General features: G+C 44.0%; 1 protein-coding gene across 1 annotated transcript in view; it reads right to left on the bottom strand.

Moving 5' to 3' along the window:
* Positions 1-19,736, bottom strand: part of MACROH2A2 (macroH2A.2 histone) — a 57,614-nt gene that overhangs the window by 6,945 nt on the left and 30,933 nt on the right. Inside the window, exons 3-7 of the mRNA XM_088841939.1 lie at positions 13,503-13,609; positions 12,048-12,245; positions 10,663-10,773; positions 9,189-9,288; positions 2,576-2,665 (exon numbers count right to left, since the gene is read on the bottom strand). Coding sequence (XP_088698065.1) covers positions 2,576-2,665; positions 9,189-9,288; positions 10,663-10,773; positions 12,048-12,245; positions 13,503-13,609 — 606 coding nt within the window. The remainder of the gene's footprint in view (positions 1-2,575; positions 2,666-9,188; positions 9,289-10,662; positions 10,774-12,047; positions 12,246-13,502; positions 13,610-19,736) is intronic.

The following is a 19,736-nucleotide window of genomic DNA, read 5'->3' as shown; positions in this document are numbered from 1 at the left end:
ACCATGACAGGCCAGGTTTTGGATTTATTTTGATTTTTTAAATATACTCAATGTTTTCAACCTGAGGACTCAAGGGTTTCATTCTGGAAAATTCTCAGTCAGATCTTTTTTCTTTTAAATTGAGTTATATATAACATACTAGTTTCAGGTGTGCAACATAGTCCTTTAGAATTTTTATAGATTATAGTTCATTTAATATTATGATAAAATACTGCTATATTAGCGGTATCCCCTGTACTGTACAATATATCCTTATAGTTTATTTATTTCACACATAGTAATTTGTAACTCTTCATCTTTTTACTAATTATTATTATTAATTTTCTAAACTTTTTGGCCCGTGATACAAGATCCTAGTTCCCTGACTGGAGATTGAACCTGTGACCTTGCAGTGGAAGCATGGAGTCTTAACCACTGGACTGCTAGGGAAGTCCCTTCATCTTTTTACATACTGCTTCCCTACCTCCTATTTCCTACCTCTGGAACTGTTAAGAAGCATGTTGGAGGCTCTCATTTTATGTAGAGAAGCTATTTTTCTCTCCTTCCCATCCTATCAGGCAGTTTGCAGGTGCTTCCCCAAGACCCCCAGTTGGATCCTCTCTTACATGGACGATTCAGGGCTCTGTCTCAGGGTTATACAAGGGATGGGGTAGATGCAGGCACTCAGCTGGTGGGTGACATGGCCCTAGGCTTGGGTGAGGGGCTCTCTACACCCTTCTGCTACTCTAGAAAATGGATTTCACACGAACCAGAGCTCAAGGTGTCGGTCAGAACCTTGGCTTCCTGTAATGGCTGGGAGTTTCATCCAGCCCTTTCTCTCAGCAGGGAGGTTGGCTCACGTCCCTTCCACATGTGCGGTGACTCTAGTTCCATCAGCAGGTAAGAGGTGAGCTCCTGATCTCTCTGCATATTACCAGAACTGCAGCCCAGCTCCCACGTCCCCTCTGTTGCTGCTTACAGCTCTCCTATCTCTGTCTACATGGATGCTTATGTTTTATGTCAGCGCGCCTCTGTCTTAAAATTATTTTTAAATTTTTATTTATATTTGGCTGTGCTGGTCTTCGTTGCTGTGCCAGGGCTTTCTCTAGCTGTGGTAAGCAAGGGCTTCTCTTCATTGTGGTGCACGTGCTTCTCATTGCAGTGGCTTCTCTTGTTGCAGTGCATAGACTCAATAGATGTAGCAGAGCGCTTAGCTGCTGCACGGCATGTGGGATCCTCCCGGACCAGGGATTGAACCCATGCCTCTTGCACTGGAGGCAGATTCTTAGCCACTGGACTACCAGGGAAGTCCAATGTCTTACAACTTTAAAAAGGAAATTCTATCTATCATCGTATGACGAGTGGTACGTGCAGACTGTAAAGCAAGGACACACGTTCTTTCTTGATCAGTAGCCCTGTAACTTTTGTTGCAATCAATCCTGATCATGACATTCCCCAGCTTCTATTTTCAGAAGCACCTCTCTTAGTCTATACAGAGGCAAATCCAGACCATTAGCACAGCCCGAGGGCCAGGCCCATCTCTGGCTGCTGTTCATCTCCTTCTCCCTGCAGGCCCCTGACCTTGCCTTCGTCACACACTGCGTCCCTACTGCCCACAACGTCCTTGCCCCAGGTAGATCTCGCATCCTCACTGGTACTTCCCCAACTCCCCAAGCAGAGAGGATGGCTCCCTCTCTGTGCCCCACTTATGTGTCTGGCTCTCCTTCTCGACTGTCCAGTGCTGGAGGACAGGAGTGTGCTTTCTTTGTCTTTGGAGCCCCCGCCCTAGGGCAGCACTTGGCACCAACTAGATGTCCCTGGAGGTAGGTGTGAACACGAATCTGAAGTCGGACCCACGTGTCAAAAAGTTACCTTTGAAAGTAAGTGTTCAAACAAACAAAAACCTGTGCACAGGTGTTCAGAGGAACTCTATTCACGGGAGCCAAAGGTGGAAATGACCCAAGTGATGAATGGATAAACAAATGAAATAGTATTCCACCCTAAAAAGGGATGAAGCACTGATAGAAGTTACAGTGTGGATGAGCCTCCAAACATTTTAAGTGAAAGAAGCCAGACACAAAAGATCACATATTATACAATTCAATTTATATAAAATACCCAGAAGAGGCAAATCTCTAGAAAGAGAAAGCAGCCTGGTGGTTGTCAGGGGCTAGGGGAGGGACGTGACTGCTTAGTCCACGTGCAGTTTCTGCAGAAGGGGATAAAAAGTTCTGGGAACTGGGTAGTGGAGACAGAGAGGCAGCACTGAGTGTGCTTGATGCCACCGCACTGTTCAGGTTTAAAGGTCACAACGGTAAATTTTGTCTTGTATTTTCCGCACACACAGAAAGTTACCCAATCGCTCTAGACCATTTTGGGGTGAGCTGATGATGCAAATTGGCCCAAACTATCCAGACACTTCACAGTCCCCATGGTACATGAAATGATCAATGTGGGCCTGCTCAAATTATCTGAGAGATGCTAAAACACCTTCCTGATTGGCTGTGGCCTGTTTCGCTCTGTGAACTGAATGTGCGTGAAGCATGTCCTGCTGGAGGGGAAGGTGGCTGGGGACGTGGCCCAGTCCCACACTTACCTTCAGCTACTTCCAAAGGGCCCTGGGACTTGCGAAGCTCCTTTACTGTTTCCAAGAACTCCTTGCCCCCAGCCTTTTCCAAGGCCTTACCTGTGAAGGACAATAGCGGAAAGCCATCGTGGTTGCCCTTTTCAAAGCCATTAATTTACACTGGTTGACAGCTTTACTAGGTCTTAAAAAAGTGCTTAGAAAGTAGGATCAACTTTTGCAATTAAATCCTGGTTACCGGGCTTCCCTGGTGGTCCAGCACTCAAGAATCTGCCTGCCAAAGCAGGGGGGACAAGGGTTCAATCCCTGGTCTGGGAAGATCGCACATGCTGCGTGACAACTAAATCCATGAGCCAGCACTGAGCCAGTGCTCTAAAGCTGGTGAGCTACAACTACTGAAGCCCGTGAGTCTAGAACCTGTGCTCTGTAACAAGATAGCCACTGCAGTGAGAGCTCCGTGTGCCCCAGCTAGAGAGCAGCCACCACCCTCTGCAACTAGAGAAAGCTCTCATGCAGCAACAAAGACCTAGAACAGCCAAAAATAAATAAATAGACAAACCTTAAAAATTAAAAAAATAAATCCTGGTTGCTAGTGATCACTGGTGGCAGGGGTCCCTGTGCTTCTATCCAACAGTACTTAGATTCTAGCAAACTTTTTTTTTTAAAGAATTATTTAATATTTTATTTCACTTACTATTGCTTCTAATGTATCACAGGAATTAGTTCCCAAAAATGTTAATCACAGCTGGACTGAAAGAATCTTTGCGAAATACAGTAATGTCGTTTCCGTAACTGTACCACGTTACAAGCCTCCTGCAGAGTCAAAGTGGTTTGCCTTTGAGGGATGTGAAACAAGAGCGCAAGGAGCAGAAGCTACTGAGGCGGGTCCAGGCCCTTCAGTCAGGACAGGGAAGAGGAAAAGAGGCTGCTCTGAAGATGCAGAATGCCTCACTCCCAAATTAGAAAGTTTAAATATGGCCCAGAAAGACAACAATAAAAAAAGAAGCCTCAGAAGTTTGCAAAGAGGGAATTTCGTGGTGGTCCCGTGGTTAGGGCTTGGCACTTTCACTGCCGGGGCCCGTGCTGTGGCCAAAAAAAAAGTCTGCAAAGAAAACAAAGGTATTTATAACTTTAAAGTTTAGGATTAGATAAATAAGGTTTTCTTTTTTTCAACTTATGTCTTTATTTCTTAACTTGATATTTCATTTAGAATAAGAAGTCTCCAGGAAAAGGATACTGGAGATATAAAAGACTGGTCCCTCTTGAAAGCAAAAAGGAAGCATAAGAAAAAACAGAAGGAGAGGCATAAGATGGGAGAAGTTATACCATTATGAGTACTATCAAAGTAAGTCAGTGGTACAAGTTATATTGTTGGCAATTGACACAAACTCTTCAAAGGACCTTTTTAGGGGTTGATTTGTTCATAAAGCAGTCTCAATGACATGAACTCTTAATGATCTTTTTAAAAAATTAAGGACTCAGAACCTCCACTGGATTTGGGATCTGACCTTGAGTTTTTGTTCCAATTCTAGTGTTTTTTTCTATTCTATTATCACTCACCACTCAAAAAATAGAGCTTTCTTTACTGGTTTCCTGATATAAAAATGCAAATACTGTAGAAATGAAAAAGAAGGTAAAACTTTAAAAAATAAACTTATTTTGATTGTGAGAAGCTAGGACACACTTAGAGTGAAAGTGTTAATCGCCCAGTTGTGTCTGATTCTTTGTGACACCACGGACAGTAGCCTGCCTGGCTCCCTGGTTCATGGGATTCTCCCGGCAAGAATCCTGGAGTGGGTTGCCATTCCCTTCGCCAGGGGATCTTCCGATTCAGGGATCAAACCAGGGTCTCCTGCATTGCAGGGAGATTCTTTACCAGCTGAGCCGCTGCCGCCGCTGCTGCTAAGTCGCTTCAGTCGTGTCCGACTCTGTGCGACCCCATAGACAGCCTCCTACCAGGCTCCCCCGTCCCTGGGATTCTCCAGGCAAGAACACTGGAGTGGGTTGCCATTTCCTTCTCCAATGCATGAGAGTGAAAAGTGGAAGTGAAGTCGCTAGGACACATTTAAGGCAGAGCTCCAGATTAAGGCCACTAGGGGGAGTCTTTCCGAACGCAGTGAGTTGAGGGCAGTTGGTAGAGTCTGCGCTGGGTTTGAGGAGTGGAGGCTGCTGCTAAGTCACTTCAGTCGTCTCCGACTCTGTGTGACCCCATAGACGGAAGCCCACCAGGCTCCCCCATCCCTGGGATTCTCCAGGCAAAAACACTGGAGTGGGTTGCCATTTCCTTCTCCAATGTGTGAAAAAGTGAAAGTGAAGTCGCCCAGCCGTGTCCGACCCCTAGCGACCCCACGGATTGCAGCCTACCAGGCTGCTCCATCCATGGGATTTTCTAGGCAAGAGTACTGGAGTGGCTTGCCATTGAGGAGTGGAGGAGTTTTCACCATCTATGTGCAAGAGAAACCTTGTTTCTCTGTAATACTAGTTTTTGTTGTTTGTTTTCTGTGTTTTCCCCCACCCAGTGATATCACATCTCCATTGAAGCAAAGCAAGTGGCTTCTGATGCCAAGGGGGACACACAGGTGAGCCCGGCAGCCTGGGGCCCCTGGTGCTGCCATCCAGGGCTGAGCTACTAGTTCAGTTCAGTTCAGTTCAGTCGCTCAGTTGTGTCCGACTCTCCACGACCCCATGAATCACAGCAGGCCAGGCCTCCCTGTCCATCACCAACTCCCGGAGTTCACCCAAACTCATGTCCACAGAGTCGGTGATGCCATCCAGCCATCTCATTCTCTGTCGTCCCCTTCTCCTCCCGCCTCCAACCTTTCCCAGCATCAGAGTCTTTTCCAGTGAGTCAACTCGTTGCATGAGGTGGCCAAAGTATTGGAGTTTCCGCTTTAGCATCAGTCCTTCCAATGAACACCCAGGATCGATCTTCTTTAGAATGGACTGGTTGGATCTCCTTGCAGTACACGGGACTCTCAAGAGTCTTCTCCAACACCACAGTTCAAAAGCATCAATTCTTTGACGATCAGCTTTCTTCACAGTCCAATTCTCACATCCATACATGACCACGGGAAAAACCATTGCCTTGACTAGACAGACCTTGGTTGGCAAAGTAATGTCTCTGCTTTTTAATATACTATCTAGGTTGGTCATAACTTTCCTTCCAAGGAGTAAGCATCTTTTAATTTCATGGCTGCAATCAGCATCTGCAGTGATTTTGGAGCCCAAAAAAATAGTCTGACACTGTTTCCACTGTTTTTCCATCTATTTCCCATGAAGTGATGGGACCAGATGCCATGATCTTTGTTTTCTGAATGTTGAGCTTCAAGCCAACCTTTTCACTCTCCTCTTTCACTTTTATCAAGAGGCTTTTGAGTTCCTCTTCACTTTCTGCCATAAGGGTAGTGTCATCTGCATATCTGAGGTTATTGATATTTCTCCCAGCAATCTTGATTTCAGCTTGTGCTTCTTCCAGCCCAGCGTTCCTCATGATATACTCTGCATATAAGTTAAATAAGCAAGGTGACAATATACAGCCTTGACGTACTCCTTTTCCTATTTGAAACCAGTCTGTTGTTCCATGTCCAGTTCTGACTGTTGCTTCCTGACCTGCATACAGGTTTCTCAAGAGACAGGTCAGGTGGTCTGGTATTCCCACCTCTTTCAGAATGTTCCACAGTTTATTGTGATCCACACAGTCAAAGGCTTTGGCATAGTCAATGAAGCAGAAATAGATGTTTTTCTGGAACTCTCTTGCTTTCTCCATGATCCAGCGGATGTTGGCAATTTGATCTCTGGTGCCTCTGCCTTTTCTAAAACCTGCTTGAACATCTGGGAGTTCACGGTTCACATATTGCTGAAGCCTGGCTTGGAGAATTTTGAGCATGACTTTACTAGCGTGTGAGATGAGTACAATTGTGCGGTAGTTTGAGCATTCTTTGGCATTCCCTTTCTTTGGGATTGGAATGAAGACTGACCTTTTCCAGTCCTGTGGCCACTGCTGAGTTTTCCAAATTTGCTGGCATATTGAGTGCAGCACTTTCACAGCATCATCTTTCAAGATTTGAAATAGCTCAACTGGAATTCCATCACCACCACTAGCTTTGTTCGTAGTGATGCTTTCTAAGGCCCACTTGACTTCACATTCCAAGATGTCTGGCTCTACGTCAGTGATCACGTTATCATGACTATCTTGGTCATGAAGATCTTTTTTGTACAGTTCTTCTGTGTATTCTTGCCACCTCTTCTTAATATCTTCTGCTTCTGTTAGGTCCATACCATTTCTGTCCTTTATCGAGCCCATCTTTGCATGAAATGTTCCCTTGGAATCTCTAATTTTCTTGAAGAGATCTCTTGTTTTTCCTATTCTGTTGTTTTCCTCTATTTCTTTGCATTGATCACTGAGGAAGGCTTTCTTATCTCTCTTTGCTATTCTTTGGAACTCTGCATTCAGATGCTTATATCTTTCCTTTTCTCCTTTGCTTTTTGCTTCTCTTCTTTTCACAGCTATTTGTAAGGCCTCCTCAGACAGCCATTTTGCTTTTATGCATTTCTTTTCCTTGGGGATGATCTTGGTCCCTGTCTCCTGTACAATGTCACGAACCTCCGTCCAGAGTTCATCAGGCACTCTATCAATCAGATCTAGTCCCTTAAATCTATTTCTCACTTACACTGTATAATCATAAGGGATTTGATTTAGGTCATATCTGAATGGTCCTGTGGTTTTCCCTACTTTCTTCAATTTCAGTCTGAATTTGGCAATAAGGAGTTCATGATCTGAGCCACAGTCAGCTCCTGGTCTTGTTTTTGCTAACTGTATAGAGGTTCTCCATCTTTGGCTGCAAAGAATATAATCAATCTGATTTCCGTGTTGACCATCTGGTGATGTCCATGTGTAGAGTCTTCTCTTGTGTTGTTGGAAGAAGGTGTTTGCTATGACCAGTGCATTCTCTTGACAAAACTCTATTAGCCTTTGCCCTGCTTCATTCCGTGCTCCAAGGCCAAATTTGCCTGTCACTCCAGGTGTTTCTTGACTTCCTACTTTTGCATTCCAATCCCCTATAATGAAAAGGACATCTTTTTTGGGTGTTAGTTCTAAAAGGTCTTGTAGGTCTTCATAGAACCGTTCAACTTCGGCTTCTTCAGCGTTACTGGTTGGGGCATAGGCCTGGATTACTGTAATATTGAATGGTTTGCCTTGGAAACGAACAGAAATCATTCTGTCGTTTTTAAGATTGCATCCAAGTCCTGCATTTCGGACTCTTTTGTTGACCATGATGGCTACTCCATTTCTTCTAAGGGATTCCTGCCCACAGTAGTAGATATAATGGTCATCTGAGTTAAATTCACCCATTCCAGTCCATTTTAGTTCACTGATTCCTAGAATGTCTATGTTCAGTCTTGTCATCTCCTGTTTGACCACTTCCAATTTGCCTTGATTCATGGACCTAACATTCCAGGCTACTAGTATCCACCCCAAATCACCTACCTCAGGAGCAAGGCCTGTATCCCAGGAACAAAACCCTTTCTTTACTCATTTCTGTATTGTAAAAATGGGTGAGATGGTGACCATTTAGTTGCCATCTTATTATAAATTATAGTGTCTGGAAGCTTGCCTTCCTAGGTTCCTCCACCTAGCCTGGTACCACTGGTGGGACAGGTAGCAATCCACTGGTGAAATAATTCCATGTATAGCCTTACAGACAGCCTAACTTGTTCCGAATGTCAATTTCCTTTTTACCAGTGGTGTTCTCAATACTGCAGCTTAAAATATATGTATAGGTTTCCTCAAAACAAGCACAACAACATTTAGAGTAACACTACTCATTATGGCCCACACTGGAAATGGCCCCAGTGCCACCAGGGGTACGCTGGATCAGCAAACTGTTATATTCCTACAACGGAACCCTGCACAGTAAAAAGTGAATGAACTACAACGATGCTCAACAACACGCGTGGATCTCACAAAGTTGAGCTAAAGGAGCCGACACAAAAGGAGACACACTGCATGACTTATATAAAGTTTGAAACAGATGAGACAGGATAGTGGTAGGGACTTCCCTGGTGGCCCAGTGGTTAAGACTCTGTGCTTCCACTGTCGGGGGCATGGGTTCAATCCCTGGTGGGGGAACTAAGATCCTGCGTGCTGTACAGCTCAGCCACAAAAAACAGAACAACAAAAGAAACAGCAGAGGACATCACGGTGGCTACCCTCGGAGAGAATGATCCTGGGACGCGGGATGAAGGGGCCGTGCGGGGTGCTGGCAAGGTTCTGTTTCATGATCACGATGCTGGTCACACAGTTTTATTCATCAAGCTGTGCACTAATGATCTGTTTTTGTATAACACTTTAAAAAAAATTTCGAAAATATATGCATATTTAAAAAATTAGGTTTTGATCCCTGGGTCAAACCTGGGTCTCCTACACTGCAGGCAGATTCTTTACTGTCTGAGGCCCCAGGGAAGTCCCAATACTTTAATGCTGTTCAGTTAAACACAAAGGCAGAGTTTGATTGACAGTGTCCACCAAGCAGAGGCTATCCAGCTGACAAGAGACCGGCCTCACGAGAACGTGCCAGAACAGAGGCTATTCTAAGGCACTTCTCCTGAAGTCTCAGAACCTTACCTATATCTTCCTTGAGGTCAATTTCGGCTGTGGTTGGGTGGACGATGCCCTCCACTCTCATGGAGCCAATATGGCTGATGTCACTCTGGGTCAAGGACAGCTGCATTGGGAAGAGAAGATGGAGAGTTGGGCGAGACAAGGCCTATGGAAAACCCTCACATCTGTGCTTTCTTTCACTGACTGCCAACAGAAAGGGCTCTACGTGGAGCAACCATCTAGAGTTTCCTGGGTGTGTGGTTTTCAGTAGGCTCTTTTGAGCTCAGTGGATTTGATGTTCACCCTGAGATTAGCAGCACGCAACAAATCTGCCTCCTCTTCCAGGAACAGGAATGGGATCTCCCTTCCTTTTCTTCTCCCTATAGATTATGCCCTCATTTCTCACCTGGATGGTCTTGGTGTTTGACGTAGTTTGAGTTGCTCCTGCAAGAAGCTACTCAGTTCCCAGCATTCTTTTCAGAGCAGCACAGACCTCTGGGAACAGGGATGCAAAGCCAACCACTTCTGAGGGAGAGAAGTGATGGGCTCCGGGATTCTGACCTGCCTACGTATGGCCACCTTGTCTTTTGGGGACCCTGGAGCCACACTTGTGAAATGCTGCCCTAAGGGCGTGAACTGAGTGGAATGGAAACATTCTCCATCATCTCCCCACCTGAGCAGAACTTCTTGCTCCCTTATTTAAGTGAGAGAAAGAGAATCATCTCATAACCACGGACAGCCCCTAGAATGGACATAACTTCCACCTCTTTGCTCCCCTGCTTTCATCAGTGATAAATTAGGAGCCCGCCACTTTGATGCGCTTCTCAAAACATGCTCTTGCCAATGGCTTCAAAAGAGGTTCTACCACTGTCAGGCTGCAAACATTCGCTACCTGAGATATGATTAACTGACTCTTTCCACACGTGTCTTATTGCAGCCCCAGTTGACTTAGTAGACAAACTGTCTGTTATGCTTGTGGGAATGAATTATCTGCATGTTTGGCGGGGGCTGGTGTTGTGCTGCTGAAAACTGTTCAAATGTATAACTCAGTTTGTTTTCTTTCTGCAGCCAGAAAGGCAAGCAGACTGAATTATTGGCAAATAATTCACTTCTAACACCAGGGATACTCAGGGAACATATCTTTCTATTTTCTTTCTATGATAAATTACGTCACACCATGTAAAGCAGGCCTCCCAAAGGCTGGTTGAGAAAGTTAGCTATGGATTTTTTTGGTGAGCACAGGAATATCTGGGACATGGGAAGCAGAAAGATCCACTGGCTGACCAATGTCAGCATAAACAATTCTCGGCACTAAAGAGCTTGTTTATCCTCACAATGCAGACGTTGCCGTAGCTTTTTAGTTTAAAAATGAATACAAGACCAGAGTGAAAGTTGTATCAGGGAAGGAATGGATGAAGGTGGTGTAATTGCTTGTAAACAGTAGGTTATAAAAATGCAGCAGTGCTTTATGACAGCACATTACAACTTTCTTTATTACCTTCTGCCCTAGAACAAGGCTCTTAGAAGACAGGATAGTGAATCCATCCCCTGGTCCATCTTCAGAGGTGGAATTTGAAGTCCCTTCTTTATCGCTGTCCTTTGGTTTGGACTGTTGGTAGAAACCAGAAGGACAGATGAGAAATCATCCAGAAAAAGCTCAAAGTAGCATTTAAGTCTTTCCCTTGGTTACCACCCTGCTGGATATAAAAGGAAGTGGTCAGGTGTTAGGTTCTACTGTTTTTGATGGAGGGAAGCAAGGGATACCAATATGGGAAAAAAAGGATACAACAAAAAATAAGGTGTATTTAAGGGATTCTTATGCACCCACAGTCCTTACTCAAACCTGGACACAGGTATGTTATTCTTGCTCTTCTCAACACCTGCACCTTATGGAGGCTGGGGTCATTCATAGTACACTGTTCAACCTCCCTTCTCCCCAGGACTCCCTGGGGCACAGCGGCCGAGAAATGAACTCTTTCATCATCTTTTTAGTCATCACAGAGGTCCAAGGAATGAAAACTTGAAACCCCCAGAGCAGTGCTGTCCAACAGAACTTTCTTCCCTCCTGGAAATGTTCTACCTTTGTGCTGGTCGATACTGTCAAGCATGTGAAATGTGGCTGGAGCAACCAAGGAACTGAGTTTTATTTCATTTTAATTAATTTAAATTCAAATTTAAATAGCCATACATCGCTACTAAGTTGCTGTACTGGGCAGTATATGAAAAATATGACTCCACAATGGTATCTCTGAGTTATAGCTACTTGGCATATCAGTTTAGCCAATCACCTGAAATGCCAGTGGCTGAACTTGGGTGACTCTCTGTGGAAGGCTAGAGATGTGTCAGTATGCCACATGGGGGAGGTGGGAAGTAGTGTTCCAGGCCAGCATCTCTCACTGAAGATTTTGCTGTGGGCAGTGGAAGCAGTCCGGAAACGTGAAAACCACCATGTTTGGGGGTTGGAAATCTCTAGTATCTGAGCTGTTCTCAAAGACTTTTTACTTATTTATTTTTTTAAGATTTTTTGGATGTAGCTAATTTTTAAATCCTTTATTGAATTTGTTACAATATTGCTTCTGCTTTTATGTTTTGGTTTTTTTGGCTTCCAGGCATATGGGATCTTAGCTTCCCGGCCTGGGATGGGTCAAACCCACACCCTCCTGCAGTGAAAGGTGAAGTCTTAACCACTGGGCTGCCAAGAAGTCCCCTCTTTATTCTTTTTCACAGACATTCCTATCATTTCCTCCCACCACCCACCCCCGGTACCAAGCTGAGGCAAGTCCCCAGTCCTTTGGAGATGCTGGCCACATCCTCCTCTTTGGATGGTTCAACTTCCCTCTTGTTCTGTGAGTGTCCGGGGCTCACAGATACCATGAGGCTTACCTTTTTGGGTGTCCGTGGTTTGGCAGCCTTCGATTTCTTTCCCCCCTTCTTTCCTGACGTGGCCTTCCTTCCTCTTTTCTCTGGGGGAGGGGAGAGGATAGTTTCTGACTTGCCTTTGGTCCCTCGCTTTTTGGCCAGCAGTTCAGGGTGGATTCTCGGCAGGACGCCTCCACTGGCGATGGTCACTCCTTTTAGCAGCTGAAGAGAGACGATGTGTGAGCTCAGACAGCAAAGAGCATGTTGGTTCTGGATTTAAAATGATTCTAACTGTTGGCAAAGAAAGTGTTAAATCTGGTCTCTGCTTTCCAAAGAAACTGCATGATACACGATTTAACTGGTTTTCCCTGTCTCACGGGTAGGGCTTTTCTCTGTAGGTATCAAGGCAATCCACAATTATGTATGGAAAACAAAACAAGCAAAGTGAAATGAAAGCGTAGACAGGGTGGAACCAGGGATGTTGCCCAGAGCTCGGAAATTCCAGACATAACAGAGGATAAAGAGCTTCGGCCGTAGAAGCACAGCTTGACAAAGTGGGGTTCAAAGGTTAATGCAAGGGCTAGATTCAGTTAACAACCTCCCTCACTCCTTTGATCATGCATTCCATCAGTAAAATATGTTTGGCCATGCACCTCCCAATGGATATCTGTTTACTCTAACTAATCGACATGAACTACCACACTAATGCATTCTGCACATTCTATAGCAGTGCCACTCCAAGTGTGGTCTGCAACCAAGGCCCGTCCACAAGCTATTAGCTCCCCATCTGTGGCAAAAGTGGTACAGAAATCACGAGGAAGTGTCTAATAAGTTGATAGAGTTATTGTTTATCTATTGGATCTAGTAACAACAAAATTGTAGCTGGTAGTTTGTATATTTTTGTCTTTTAATTTTGCTAGTAATTACTTTTTATTTTTGGAAATTATCAGTTCATGTTGGATTGGAAATAAGAACTGATTCTTAGTCACAAACAGGTTGAAAAAATAAGACCAGAAAATAAATATAAATGAAAGTTCTTATACTATCCACCTGCTGCCTCGCACATCTTCGGTGGGGGGATGAAGGTGGGAATTTACTTCATTTTGGAATCAGTTTTAAAGCGTAATGGGTTGGTTTTGATATAGAAAGAAGGACACTTCTGCCCTCATCAGAATAAATCATCAACAAAGTTTGGGTGAAGAACCTGTAAAGAGAAGAACACGTGGGTACCGCACCTCCCCTAGCAACACACAGGGCTTGATTTAAAGAAGTAGCAAAGCTCTGGCAAGATTCAGAATATATAATGGAGTCTATTCCAGAGACAATTTTATTTTGAATCGCAATCCTATACTATCTGAATGTTTCAGTGTAAATGTGACTGGACACTATAGCAGGAAAGATTTCTAACCAGCTGGGTCCACAAGCAGTAATGTATTTGGCAAAGCCATTTGGTGGCTGGTGTCAATGCTTCAGACGTACCTGGTTGAGCTCCTCGTCATTGGCAACAGCCAGCAGGATGTGTCTTGGGGCTATCCGGGCCTTCTTGTTGTCCCTTGCTGCATTCCCAGCCAATTCTAGAATTTCCGCTGAAATTTCAAGGGAGTGTTAATAGGCAATCTATAGAATGGAGTCTGAGCTTTCCAGAGCTTTTCTTTGGAAATGGTCTTTGAGTTTGATCACTTTTACTCATTTGCAATTTTTATGTCTGGGACTGGAAAGAAATCCAGAAAACTGAAAAGTACTCAGGTCACAGACATGTAAGATATTTTAGGAAGACCTGATATATGATCCTGTGGTAAAGTCTTCTAGCTATCCCTTGACGTTAATTCTCCCCCATCTTTCCTAGCGAAAGACCTCTGATTTTTTGCTGAGCCCATAATCGCAGGAATGAAGACAGTATTCCCCAATCTCCCTTGTTGATAAATGTGGTCATGTGACAAAGATCTGGCCAATGAGAGGCAAGCAGTCGTGTCGTATGGTACTTCTGGGAAGTATCTGTCAATGAAAGGACAGTGCTCTTCTTCCCTCTTTACTGGCAGACTGAGGACACGATGGCTGGAATTTGAGCAGCCACCTTTGTCCAAGAGTAAGAAGTGTGGATTACAGAGCAACAAGATAGAAGGAACCAGAATCTCTTATGACTGTGGAGCCTCCTTGTCTTCTATAGACTTCTTTTGTATGAGAGTAAAAGAAACTCTCTTGTTTAAGCCACATTCAGCAGAAATTAACCCTTATTAAAACATAACCCTAATAGAAAACCTGGGTTTCTTTCACTGTGCAGCTACTTCTGAGAAGAGCTGAGACCCCTTTCAGAATCTCCTTCCTCTTCACTTGATGCCTCTGGTCCCTTATGTCCTAAAGGAAAGTGGATAGAAAGAACTGATTTTTACTCAGGGGCTGAGGAACTGCTTAACCTAAAAGGTGAATTCCTATCGGGAATACCTTCCAGACCTAGGAAGGGAGGTTTGTTGGGCCCCAGGGGTTTTTCACATATCCCTCGGGACCTAACAATGGCTCTGACTTTAGCAAACATATCATTTGATACATGTGAAAAAGTTTAAAGAAAAGAATATTCCTAAAGTATTTCACACACTATCAAAATTTTGGAGTCAATTAAAAAAAAAACAACCCATAGAATTGGTTTAAACTCCTGGATGCCTTCTCCTTCCACCTTTGTTTTATTATTTTTTTATTCTTTCTCAATTTTAGACGATTGTTTTGCTAAATCAAATTTGTCTGCCTTCAAAAGTATGAATGAGCCTGTAAAAGAATTCCTTCCCTAGAGAAAGAGGCAAAGTGCCAAAGTGTTATATGTAGGGGTGGGGGGAATTGTATGTGCATGAATGTGTTGTATGTATGTGTGTGTGCAGGTGTGTGTGTTCATGTCTGTGTTGAGGGGATTTGCTGGTACAATGGCATATATACTAAGCCCTAAAATTAACAGACAATTTTGCATGAGTCTATATAATCAACCTAATTTCAAATAAAACAACACATGCAATTGCCATCATTCATAAAATCTATGGCAATAAAATAAAAACTTGGCATAAATACGCCATATTAACTAAGCAAATGTGATTAACAAAAAATTAGAATAAAATAAGCATTAGAGTTAAATATTTCTATGGCATTTCCATAATGAAAAGCGCTAAATCACTGTAAATTCATTCTCACAACATCTTTTCCAGGTTATTAAGCAAGGAATATGGTGTTTACCAACAATTTATTTACACAGTCACGGTGTTTTCTGAATCAAAGATTGAGGCACTGTGGTTTGAAAAATATGAGCAGGCTTGCTGGGAATGGAACACAAGAGCATTTGGAATGAACGCCATTTTAGATATCTGGTTTGCTGCCTTCAGATTGTTGTCCAACTTTTCTTTCTTTTAAAAAGGGTACCCAATGGGGCTTCCCTGGTGGCTCAGTGGTAAAGAATCTTTCTGCCAATGCAGGAGACTCTGGTTCGATCCCTGGTCAGGGAAGATTCCACATGCCACGGAGCAACTAAGCCCGTGCGCCACAACTCTTATGCCTGGGCTCTAGAGCCTGAGAACCACAACTATTGAGCTCATGTGCTACAACTACTGAAGCTCGAGTGCCCTAGAGCCTGGGCTCCAAAACAAGAGAAGCTACCACAATGAGAAGCCCATGCACTGCAAAGAAGAGTAGTTCCTGCTCGCCACAACTAGAGAAAAGCCCACTCAGAAGAGTCAGCACAGCCAAAAAAATCAGATTATACGAAAGGGAACCCATCAAAAGAGGTGTCACTGTAAAGCCTTCACAAATAGGCTTGTGTTATGATTCTAGGTTGAAATGTATAGTACCCCCTGAGCACCATTAAAAGGACCTTCCTATACCTGCTGATCCCATGGGCCCCAAACCTGGGAGGAAGGGGCACCCCACTCACCCCTTTGTCCAGATGGGTGGAAACGGGCCTCTGAGTTTTAAACTTCTGAACAGGTGAATTTCTTCTAGCATCATGGACCGTAACTGTCCTGCCTCTGTCACCAGCATTTAGAGGAAGCAGTTAAGGATTCTCTCCAGGGTTCACCAAATTAACCATCAGTGTGAGAGGCAGGGCTAATGGGAAGCTTGCAGCCCATGCTTGCAACCTTCAGGAAGCCCCTAAAGGTCAGGTTATTTTCAGCTTGACAGACAGATGCAAAGACTGGATTCTCAAAGCGAAAATCTGCCCTCTTCGCACAGGCCGCAAGAAGAGGCCAAAGGCAGCAATTTGTTAGGAGGCTCAATGCAGGCCCACAGGTGAGGCTGGCCCATGTGCAGCTGGGCTCTTGGACTAACTCTTTCGAAATAATTTATAGGAAGGGAAAGTTTGATTGTGTGCTCGAGTGCAAAAGCAGAGGTAGAACTTTTTTTCTTTAAGGAGAAAAAAAAAAGAATACACAGCGGAAAATCTAGACTTAGAAGTTCTTTTCTCTGTTGGATGTTTAGCCTAAACATTCCCTGGGCCAGATTTCACCATTTAAATGTTTGAAATAATGTTAATCATTATTAACAATTTCAAATGTTGTTATGACAAATATATTCATGTCAACTATAAAAGTTTGCTATACTCTTGAGTGATTTTATTGATCTTGGGAACACAAGTATCCTTGTGTGAACTGGCAATCAATAGAAAAACTGAATTTATATGGCACACAATGTTTAACTGCAAACCTTGTGGGAAGATCATAATTTGTTAAGCGGTGGAGACTTCCATGGAAGTCTGGAAATTTCCACAGCAAACCTCTCACTTCTCACAAGTCACACGCCCAGTCACATTAACCATCTGGAATACAACTGAGTGTCTGATAGTAAAAAGAATGATTTCTATAGCCAAAAAGGACACAGGAAAGCTCATCACGCTCATTATTCTTGGAAGAGCCCGTGCGCTCTCACTCTGTACACAATCTAAACCAACAATGGACAGCTCAGCGCACAGGAGATGGGAAATAGCACAGGACATCTGAGACAGACACAGGACTATCTCCTGCCCTCGCCTCTGCATGTCTGTCCACCTGCCCACGAGGTGGCGCTGTCCCTGGGCTCGGTCTGGGTGCTCTGCTCTGCTCAGGCTGCGCAGTCTGCTGGGGAAACCTCATGCAGTCACAGCGCCCGCTTCCATCCTTCTTCCCATGTCACCAGATCTGTACCTCCAGCCCTGCCATGCTGTCACCTGGGTGTTCTGCAGGTAAATCAAACTCACCACATCCTCAAATCTAAATCATTCCCAGAAACAGGCTCTTCCCATCACCCCTGGGACTGGCAGTTCCATCCACACGCAGACCTGGAGTCATTCTCCACCCCTACCTCTCTTCACTCGGCCTCATCAGGCTTACACACCTTTTCTTCTCTTCTCCAAACTTACTGCCATTACCCGAGTTAAAGCTCTCTTCTCCTCCAGCCCAGATAACTGTAGTGGCTGCCTACGTGGTTTTCCTGTCCCCAGTTTTGTCTTCCTCTAGACCCCTGCCAAAAAGGCCAGCACTGGCCGATGGCATCTTTGTGCTATTTAGAAAAAGATGCCCCTTCCTCACGATGCTTGACTGCCCTGATTCTGTTAGGACAAGACGCTTTACTGCCATCTGCTGGAAATGTTCATAAGTTACAGTTCTTTGAGGTCTGTGATGTGAATGCTACTGCCTTAAACGTACGTCCTTGTACGTGCAACCTGCACAACCACAGGTGTGATCCTGGCTGCCACAGTGATCTTTTCAAAACCCAAATGTAAAAACTAAAAGATCAATAGATTAAAAAAAATGTTTGGTGTTAGTTCAGTTCAGTTCAGTCACTCAGTTGTGTCTGACTCTCTGTGACCCCGTGGACTGCAGCATGCCAGGCTTTCCTGTCCATCACCAACTCCTGGAGCTTGTGCAAACTCATGCCCACTGAGTCAGTGATGCCATCCAACCATCTCATCCTCTGTCGTCCCCTTCTCCTGCCGCCTTCAGTGTTTTCCATCATCAGGGTCTTTTCTAATGAGTCAGTTCTTCATATCAGGTGGCCAAAGTATTGGAGCTTCAGCTTCAGCATCAGTCCTTCCAATGAACATTCAGGACTGATTTCCTTTATGATGGACTGGTTGGATCTCGTTGCAGTCCAAGGGACTCTCAACAGTCTTCTCCAACACCACAGTTCAAAAGCATCAATTCCTTGGTGCTCAGCTTTCTTTATAGTCCAACTCACATCTATACATGACTACTGGAAAAACCATAGCTTTGACTAGATAGACACTGTTGGCAAAGTAATGTCTCTCCTTTTTAATAAGCTGTCTAGGTTGGTCACAGCTTTTCTTCCAAGGAGCAAGCATCTTTTAATTTCATGGCTGCAGTCACCATCTGCAGTGATTTTGGAGCCCAAGAAAATAAAGTCTGTCACTGTTTCCATTGTTTCCCTATCTATTTGCCATGAAGTGATGGGACTGGATGCTATGATCTTCGTTTTTTAAATGTTGAATTTTCACTTTCATCAAGAGACTCTTTAGTTCTTCGCTTTCTGCCATAAGGGTGGTGTCATCTGTGGATCTGAGGTTATTGATATTTCTCCCAGCCTTGATCCCAGCTTGTGCTTCATCCAGCCTGGAATTTCGCATGATGTACTCTGCATATAAGTTAAATAAGCAGGGTGACAATATATAACGAGTCCATTGTTCCATGTCCAGTTCTAACTGTTGCTTCTTGACCTGCATACAGATTTCTCAGGAGGCAGGTAAGGTGGTCTGGTATTCCCATCTCTTGAAGAATCTTCCAGTTTATTGTGATCCACATAGTCAAAGGCTTTGGCGTAGTCAATAAAGCAGATGTTTTTCTTGAATTCTCTTGCTTTTTCTATGATCCAACAGATGTTGGTAATTTGATCTCTGGTTATTCTGCCTTTTCTAAATCCTGCTTGAACATCTGGAAGTTCTCGGTTCATGTACTGTTGAAGCCTGACTTGGAGAATTTTGAGCATCGCTTTGCTAGTGTGTGAGATGAGTGCAATCGTGCGGTAGTTTGAACATTCTTTGGCATTGCCTTTCTTTTGGATTGGGTTGAAAACACCTTTTCCAGTCCTGTGGCCACTGCTGAGTTTTCCAAATTTGCTGGCATATTGAGTGCAACACTTTAACAGCATCATTTTTAGGATTTGAAATAGCTCAACTGTGATTTCATCACCTCCACTAGCTTTGTTCGTAATGATGTTTCCTAAGGCCCACTTGACTTTGCATTCCAGTATGTCTGACTCTAGGTGAGTGATCACACCATCATGGTTATCTGGGTCATGAAGATCTTTTTTGTATAGTTCTTCCATGTATTCGTAGTATCTTCTGCTTCTGTTAGGTCCATACTGTTTCTGTCCTTTATTGTGCCCATCTTTGCATGAAATGTTCCCTTGGTATCTCTAATTTTCTTGAAGAGATCTCTAGTCTCTCCCATTCTATTGTTACCCTCTATTTGTTTGCACCGATCACTGAGGAAGGCTTTCTTATCTCTCCTGCTATGAATTAAATTTACCCATTGGTGTTAAATGGATGGATCCAATTGTCTGGAAATGATGTGTAAATGATAGGTTTCTTGGTTACATGAAGATTTCATGAAGAGCTCTCAAATTCAACCTTGTTTTTTTTTTCTTTGTCCATGCTGAGTGGCATGTGGGATCTTAGTTCTCCAACCAGGGATCAAACCCATGCTCTCTGCAGTGGACACATAAAGTCGTAACTACTGAACTGCCAGG

The sequence above is a fragment of the Moschus berezovskii genome, chromosome 12 (assembly GCF_049115385.1).
Source record: "Moschus berezovskii isolate FMDL1 chromosome 12, NW_MosBer_1.0, whole genome shotgun sequence".
Taxonomy (NCBI): Eukaryota; Metazoa; Chordata; class Mammalia; order Artiodactyla; family Moschidae; genus Moschus; species Moschus berezovskii.
This window is presented reverse-complemented; position numbering and strand designations above follow the sequence as displayed.